The sequence below is a fragment of the Lactuca virosa genome, chromosome 9 (assembly GCF_052849685.1).
Source record: "Lactuca virosa cultivar CGN04683 chromosome 9, Lactuca_virosa_CGN04683_v6, whole genome shotgun sequence".
Lineage (NCBI taxonomy): Eukaryota > Viridiplantae > Streptophyta > Magnoliopsida > Asterales > Asteraceae > Lactuca > Lactuca virosa.
Genome location: NC_136434.1, coordinates 173,855,655 through 173,864,760, shown reverse-complemented (window position 1 = coordinate 173,864,760; position 9,106 = coordinate 173,855,655). Strand labels below are relative to the sequence as shown.

Sequence of the window (9,106 nt, the reverse complement as noted above, 5' to 3'; positions counted from 1 at the left end):
CTTGAATCCTAATAAATTGATGTTTTGAGTTTTAAACATGTTTTGTTAATAACATGGTTGGCCTAGCGTTTAGTCTAAAGAGAAATTAAATATCCTTCTACTTTTCTTTTTACCCATCCTTCTATCATCTTTAGATGATGTCAAATGTAATAAAAAATTATTAATTTTATTAAATATAACAAATGTCACAATCTTAAGTGGGTAAGAAGATCATAGGAAGAAAAAAATAGGAGGATATTTGGTTTCTCTAGTCCAAAACATGCATATTCTTGTTTATTTGGCCCTTGTGTGCCTCTAGTTTGGAGCCATGCCTACACATGCTCTCTAGATATAACCCAAAACTTCTACTATAATTTTAACATAGTTGTCAATTTAGTATGTATATTCATATTCATGAACGGTTACCATTACATAGATTTAATCTAAATCAGCATCGATACATCTTTTTTTCCCGTAAGACGGATCTTTTGGTCATGAAGTAGATGATCCCAAACACGAATTTGAACTTACACTACTAATAGTAATGGGACCCACAGTTACAACAGTTGGACCATACAAGTCATCTGGTGGCAAAAGGATGTTTGTGTTTAGGGCTGTATAGACCATTAGAACAATGGAAACCATGACCGAAAGTAATGAAAGAAGAAGCATAAGCAAATGAGCAATGCTACTCTTGGTCTCTTGTGCATATTCTGTTGAAGCCAATGCTAAAACTGTTAATGGGTATGAATATGCCCACCATACCACATTGAATTTCTTCATTGATTTTTTGAATAAATTTGGTCTTGTTATCTGTTTTTTACACGTAACAAAGGATTTAGTTAGTTTCATGTGGTATTTATGTAAAATTTGAAAACTTCATTTGTAGAAATTTAAAGAAAACGTGTTTTAAGAGAAATACAATAGAATGGTAGGGTTTTTGCTTCTAGCTTCTAGTTTATCAAGTTTTTATAATGTGATTTACATTGTCTAATTCTGTAAGTTGAAAATAAGAAAAGACTATACATGAACTCAAAAAATATACTCGACAAGTTTCTTTTTGGTGGAATGTACAAATTAAAAAAAAATCCTTTAAAATATTCAACAACTATTTATCTATTGTGGATTATGATAGTCTTATATCAAATTTTAGGGTTACAGCTAAACCACACCCTTAATTCTATTATAAAAGGTTTAAGAGAAAACTACAAAACTTGTCAATATTGTTTGATTTTTTCTTTGGCTAAAGTCCAAAATACTTTGAACTTATAAAAATAGTCTTTATTCCCGGGTTTCATAGTTTGATTCCTAAACTAATAAACTTAATAGCACTTCATTGTCTTTGAAGTCAAGCACCAAATCAACCATGATTACAACCCAAAACATGGATATTTTTTAAAAATTTCAAATTCCTCGAATATTTGGAATAATATTTGTGTAAGATTATTAGTCGACTGGTTGATAGTGTTAGTTTAGGGACCAAATCTTACTAGTTGACCAATCATTATTGATGTGGGAAATTGTCTACAAGTTTAATTGAATCAAATGGTTGAAGTACATGCAATTAGTTACATAAATAATAAAAATAAACTCTGAGATTGATAATAAAAATAAACTCTGAGATTGATATGGGATGTGAATAAACTCAAAAAGTTTATACAACTTGCATTGATATGTTTGAAAAGTTACGCAACTTGCCGTGATATGATTTAAGAGCAATCGATCATCTATAGGAATGTTTTTTTGTTTTTGTTTTTCCGGATAATTTGGTGACAGAAAGTAATTTTTTTTTTTTTTCTAAAAAGTTATTGTCAACTTTGTTTTTATTCTTGTTTTTTTCTCATCATCTGGGGACAAAATTTAAAGATTTTTAAATGCAATCGACATTGATGGCACGATGAAAAGAAACATGTTCATAGAAAACTGACATGTAATTTATTAATTACAATCTTCCTTTTTTTAACCAAATTTTGTATATTTTGATCTATTTTTTCTATCTATCCATCGTCCTATAATTTTTAGACGATGATAAGTGTAATAAATATTTATTAATTTTATTAAATATGATAAATGTCAAAATCTTAAGAATATATAAAAAAAAGTTTTAACCCAAAAAAATAGCCATAAAAAGGACAAAATATGATTCAAACATTGGATACGCTAACCAAGGAAATAAATTTAGTAAAAAAAATGTCAAAAACGTATTCGTTTTCTCTTATGACCAATCAACAAATAAAGACCAAAAAATCCTTCTATTCAGTTCTTCTTATTTTTCTTGTACAGTTGTACTCCAATTGTTCAAAAAGGATTTCTCATTTAATTCGATCTACAATTCAATATAATTGTTTGATCAATGATAAAATATTTTTTTTCTAAAAAAAAAATTGTGTGAAGAAAGCATAAAAGGGAAGTTGTGAAACAAAATTAAATTCTTTTTTTATAAGTAATAGTTAAAATAATTAGATATAAAAAAACTTACAAGTTATGAAAACGAACTATGTTTTTCCAGATAATTTAAAACACAAAATATCATAAGAGAGTAGTAGTGTGGCAGAAAATTTAGGAATATAGCATAATTTAGATATTAATTACAATTATATATATTTTTTGGAAAAAGTAGTTATTTTCAAAGACAAATAGAAAATTAAAGAAAATGAAAAGAAGCACATAAAAATGACAATAGGAATGGACCATGAGTTACGTAGGTACAGAAAGGGACACCAAACTCCAAAAGTTGTTTGGTGAGCGTGAAAGTGAGATTGGTCTCTTTCCTTTTTTATATTCTAAAGATTGAATTAAAAATATAAGGTTATAAAATCATACTGTAATATATAATAATTCATTTCATTTATATTATTATTCTCTTTCATATTTTATAAAACTATTTTACTTAGGTAATATAGTAAAAAAACAAGTTGATTTTTTAAGTTATCTTCTCAATATTTTGAAAATACAACATTATAAAGTTAATAATTTATAAAATATATTAGTTAAAAATCAGTAGATACATAAGAAAACCAAATATCTTTTAACAAGTAGACTATATATCAAATGTGCATGAGGATTCGTATATCAAATGTGCATGAGGATTCGTGTATTTGTTCATCTTAAGTAATACATTTTGTGAATTGTTTTGATACTTAAGAAAACCAAATATCTTTTAAGGAGAATAAAGTATGACGTTCTTTTAAGTATAGTTTTTGATATGTAAGAATATCAAAATAATTTCCTATCTAGTCAGCTAGATAAACTAATATAATACTGACTTATTCCTTAATTGTAAATATTTTCTTTTTCAAATTACCATATATATGACCCTTAAACGTTAATTTTCAAAAATATATTTCTTCAAATAAAATTTAATCAAAATTAAATTCTCTTTTTCATTAATTTTTTCCTCTTCGTTTTCCAATCTGTATGTTAAATGTCAAATAAAAAAATATTTCTAGTACCCGTAAAACATATTAAAATAATAACGTAAATAATTCGATTTTTATGCAAATCGTAATCAAATTTGTTCTTATTCGTCTTTGAATTACGGAACCAAACAAAATCACATAAACATTGAAAATACACCCATCGAAATTCTGGTTTAATTATTTTGTCCGCTACGACTAATACTAATTAATATCTACATAAATTAATGATTTTAATATAAAATACAAAAACATCAAATATTAGTTTTTAAGACGTATAATATCTTAATTTTTGAAAGAATTGTATATGAATGATTATTTATTCTTTGTCCTTACAATTTTGTGTGAACTGTGAACCATACTTAATAAAATATATGAATATTATTTAATATATAAGATCCTTCAATTAAAGACAAAATGTCTGAATCTAGGTAGCCACAAAGCAAAATCAATATGGACTACGTTCGTATAATAATAATAATTAATAAATAAAAAACTAAAACTTAGGTTGTGGTAATATAATTTCATTTAGTTCGTTTCAAGTAATACTTGCTTAATACAAAACTTTGACCATTCGTCAAATATATTAAATATTTAAGTAATGTATTTAATATTTGATTTGACTTATAGTTAAGTAAAAATGTTTGAATATTAATTAAATGTTTTAAAATATAATTAATTGAATAAAAAATAGAAAATCTTGTAAAAAACCCTACAAATAATCAAATATTTTATGTAAAAATATTAATATACAAATTTAACGGGTTTTGTTTATATGCGTTAAAAGGGGAACAAAGTAGGAGACTTACCAATGACAAGAATAGAAAGAGAGAAAGATAAAAAAGCATCTTTGACGAAAAGTCAAACGTCCCGGAGATGGAGTCCCATGCTAAGCTTGCCATGCTCGGAGCTGCAATGAACAAGAACATAACCGGTCGGAGCATCGCCGGAAGGCAGTTGTTTTCCGACATTCTCTGATAAAGCGTCACGAAAACCACAAGATAATGTATCATCCCTAACGCAAACATCACCATAGCACTCTCCTTCCACCCCATCTGAGCCGCTGCACGAGCTCCGACGAAGTTTCCGACCACCGAAAGCTGGCTCGCCGGGTTTGCCACCGTCGACAGAATACGCTTCCCTTTCGTGAACCACTGCCCGTATATCTTCACGTCGAGAACGAATATCGGAACCACGAAAACCCACCAAAGAAGAAGGTAGTAGATCGTTTTTGGTGTGAAAAACGGCGCCGATTGAAGCAAAAGAAGCCATGAGATTGATGGTGCAAAGAGGTAGTTAACTCCGATATGATTCAGGTATTCGCTTTTAACCATATCGGAAAATAATGCGCATCTTAAGATGTATAAGATAGAGAGTGATGCTAGAATGAGCAGCGATAGTGACCAGAGGAGAAGGAAGGCGGTGGAGGGAAACACGCCGAGCATTCTACGGTAAGCGTGAGCGTTTTCCGGCGGGTCTTTGAGGGTTTTCCAGAGAAGGGCTTGACAGCAAAGGGAGAGGGTGATGCGAAAGTAGCCTGCATGACACCGTGTTAACACCGGAAAAACCAGGCCTTTGATTACGATCAAAATTCCGTCGTGGTCATCTGGTTTGAGGATGGTTGAATCGATGACTAACTCGATTTGTGGTGATGGTGGTGGTGGTGGTGGTGGTGGTGATGGTAGCGGTTTGTCATGCGTTGTCATGTATGTTGCGGTGCTGGTGGACTGGCGGCTGCTCTGCTAGTTTGTGTTTGAGAGTATTTTCCACAATATGTTATTAGTGGTGATATTTATAGAAGAATGTAAGCGGTGGTCATGCGACATAAAATACACCGATGTCGTATTTTTTGTTTTACAAAGAGTTAATTTGGCATTCAAACTTTTACTTAAAGATTCAAATCTAAAAGTTAAACCAAGGCTAAAGGGTTGGAATTTGGATAGCTTTTTTTGACAATGGTAAAAAATGTCGTATAGACACCTCATAAGTTTTCATAATTCTTGCTATAATTTGACTACGAATAAGGTGTGGTCAGTGGCGGATCCAGCCAAGAACCCAAGTGGGGTGCCCTGTTGACCGTTGCCCGGTCTATTGACTGTTGACTGTTGACCCAGTCTGTTGACCAATCTAATTTCATCCAATCTTTGGCAACAGAAGTAGAAGCATGGTAAATAAGCGACTATGTTTAAGGAAGATGAAAGAAGAGGGATAATATTGGTGAATATTAAACAACAAAATAAGCTGCTAAGCTTTTGAGTATTCAAATGGGAGGTAAGTGGGTGCAGCTGAATTTTCAATGGGGACCAAGCACTTGAAAATTTTCTATTTTTTTTTATTTATATAACTGGTGGGACCCACATTTAAGTGGGGTCCATACACCCCACTAGTAATGCATTGGCTCCGCCACTGGGTGTGGTGATTTTTTTTACCAATAATATATATATATATATATATATATATATATATATATATATATATATATATATATCAAGGTTGTAAAAATCGTTCGACAGTAGCTTGGCGGTCGACTGGCGATAAACGATTAATCGGACTAGGCGAGGATTAATCGGAAATTAATTGGGGACCCTTAATTATTAATAAAATTATTTAAAAATTTAATATTCCCTAAAAAACTAAGTATTTGAAAATTTAAAATTTTAAAAACTTAAAAATTTGAAAGTTTTAGTTTAATATTTTTAGATTTGAAAGCTTAAAAATTTGAAAATTTAAAATTTTGGTGTAATATTTGAAAATTAAAATTTTTTGAAATTTTTAAAAAATTCCCGCCTATGTCCGCCAAGACCGCCAAGGGCCGCCAAGCCCCGACTTTGACCGATTTTGACCAATTTCCGCCAAGCATCCTAACTGTAATCGGTTTAAGGCCGCCAAACGATTAATCGGCCGCCAATGCCGATTTCTGCAACACTAATATATATATATATATATATATATATATATATATATATATATATATATATATATATATATATATATATATATAGGGAAAAGTTCAATAGAGAACCATAATTATTGGTTCTTCAAGGAATCAAATATTTTTTTCAATTTCTAGAGTTTATATCGAAAAAAAATCTAAAAATATCTAAATTCATATATTAACATTGTTAATGTGAAAAATATTTTCAAAGATTCACATTGTGAATTTGAAAAATATTTTAACATTGTGAATGTGAAAAATATTTTCAAAAATTCATATATTAACATTGTGAATGTGAAAAATATTTTCAAAGATTCACATTGTGAATTTGACATCAAAAAAAAAATCGAATTTGATATCATTGGAAAAAGGATAAAAAGTTATGAATTTCTGTATTTTTAGTTTTTTTTTTATAAAAAATAAGTTCTAAAAGTTGAAAAAAAGATTGTTTCTTTGGTTCCTTGGTTAATTATGGTTCTCTATTGAACCTCACCCTATATATATATATATATATATATATATATATATATATATATATATATATATATATATATATATATATGGTATTTATGTTAAAAAAAATTACAATGACAATCAAGAAATAAAAAAAGATTTACAACTAAGATTTGTTATCGGTGAAAATTCATCTATGAAATTTACCACCGGCAAAAAAAGATTGGGATATAGTGTTCACTACCAGCAAAAGTGTCAAATAGGTTTTTATCAAATGGTAATAGCATCTCATACCGTTTGGTCTAACTTGTGTTTCACAAAAAAATATTTTATATTTTTTACAAACTAACTTAATAACCCTTTTCAAAAATTATGTTTTTATTTTTTGTTTTATAAAGACGTTCTTTTATATGATTTTATATGATTTAAAAGCTTCTAAGACTTTTAACAAACACATATACAACTAATAATATAATTTTCAGTTTTTATCTAGTTAGATGCATCAAACATGCTTAAATATGTAAATTAAAATTTTAGTTAAAAAAAAAGATTAAAAAGTTATTCAACCCAAATGGTTAAGAGTTCAAATTCTTTTTTAGAAAGTAATTTGATTTAAAAAGTAAATTAAAGAATCTGTGTCAATGTTAAAAAAATATATTTCCGATGATGAATGATTCCACAAATTATTATTTTTTTAATATTAAATATATTATACCAGTTTTGTAGTAATAAAATACATAAGTATATTTAAATAAAAAATTATTTCAGATTAAATTGAATCCAATCCAATATAATTTGAATCGGATTAAATTATTACATGTCTAAAGCATCCCTAACGGAGAGTTATCTAGGAGAATTAAATGAAATTGCAAACCTAGTTTTCACTCAAAACCATTATGAAATGTTATTTTGGCATTCAATTTAGACTTCAATACTTTTTTTACAACGATAATAATAATAATAATAATAATAATAATAATAATAATAATAATAATAATAATAATGTCAATCACTCACAGTATATGTTTAATGGAATCAAAACTTAATGATTTTGCTTGGAAAAATTGTTTTGCAAATGTTTTATCATTAAGTAGTAATCGAGAAAGGAATATATTTGAGTATTAAAGCATAATTTGGAAAATTTTGTTGATTGCAATAAAACATTAAGATAGAACATCTATCATGGAATATTCCTAAAAAAAAAAATAATAATGTCTTAAAATGTAATATATTTTTTGATTTGTACATATTTGGTCATTAAGTTTTTTTTCCTCCGCATTACCCTTCAACTTGTTAAACTATACACATTCAGTCCTTATGACTGGTTACTCCAGGTTAGTCGGAAAAATGACTTAGGCTGTGTTTAGCGCGCCACAGCTAGCTGATAAGCTAGCTTATTTTTCAAGCTTTTTTATGTTGTCGTGTTTGGTAAGCCAAAAAGTAGCTTATAAGCTAGCTTTTTGAAAAGCTATTTAGACTAGCTTTTTATGAGTTTTTTTAAAATTTTCCAAATACACCCCTTAATTAATTATAGAAACACATACTCCTACATGTCCTTTTATGTAATTTTATATATTTCAGCTAGCTTTTCAGCTAGTTTTACCAAACGTTATTTTTTATCAACTAGCTTTTCAGCTATCAGCTAGCTTTTTATTTAACAGCTAGCTTTTCAGCTATCAGCTAGCTTTTCAGCTAGTACGCCAAACATAGCCTTAATAGGGTAATATATTTCTCATTTTATACACATTTTACTCCTTAATAGTTTTGTATACAATTAATCATTAATATATATTTTTTTTGTTTCAAAATAAGTCATTTTTGTTTTTATACTTATTCGGTACTTATGCATGATTTCTTTAGGTTTTTCTCACGATATCTTACATATGACAATCATTGATGAGGTGTTTGGGGCTGTTGATGCTTATGTTCATCGCGACATCGACTGCTTGGTAACGTAGATCTTATGGTTTGGCTTAGGTCTTATGTTATTAACGTCGTAACTTTTTCATACGATATCAAATTTTAACGATCTTTATATCCACGCATTCTTTTTTTTAGTCTACTACAACTTTCGTTAAGATTACTCCCGTTAAAATGTAATATATTTTTACTTACGATTTTATTAAAAAAAATTCATACATGCATTCATAAAAACATATGGATATAAAGATCATAAGTAAAAATATTTTTACTTTTTAACGGAAGTAATCTAAACGAAAGTTGTAGTAAACTAAAATACGAACGCACAGATATAAAGATCGTTAAAATCTGAGATCATATGAAGAAGTTATGACGTTCAGAACGCATGACTTAAGCAACCAAG

At 28.5% G+C, this 9,106-nt stretch overlaps 1 protein-coding gene across 1 annotated transcript; it reads right to left on the bottom strand.

The window, feature by feature from the left end:
• Positions 1 to 361: 361 nt before the first annotated feature.
• On the bottom strand, positions 362 to 5,145 carry LOC145138102 (S-type anion channel SLAH1-like). Its single transcript, XM_079072249.1, has 2 exons — positions 4,205 to 5,145; positions 362 to 792 (listed from the first exon to the last, which is right to left on the bottom strand). The coding sequence occupies exons 1-2, from the start codon at positions 5,099 to 5,101 to the stop codon at positions 472 to 474; spliced, it is 1,218 nt and encodes a 405-aa protein (XP_078928375.1). The 5' UTR covers positions 5,102 to 5,145; the 3' UTR covers positions 362 to 471.
• Positions 5,146 to 9,106: the final 3,961 nt, after the last annotated feature.

Coding starts and splice junctions, on each gene's coding strand:
- LOC145138102 (XM_079072249.1), bottom strand. CDS start 5,101: ATGACAACGCATGACAAACCGCTACCATCACCACCACCACCACCACCA. Junction 793..4,204: donor TCTTTCTATTCTTGTCATTG/GTAAGTCTCCTA, acceptor TGTAAAAAACAG/ATAACAAGACCAAATTTATT.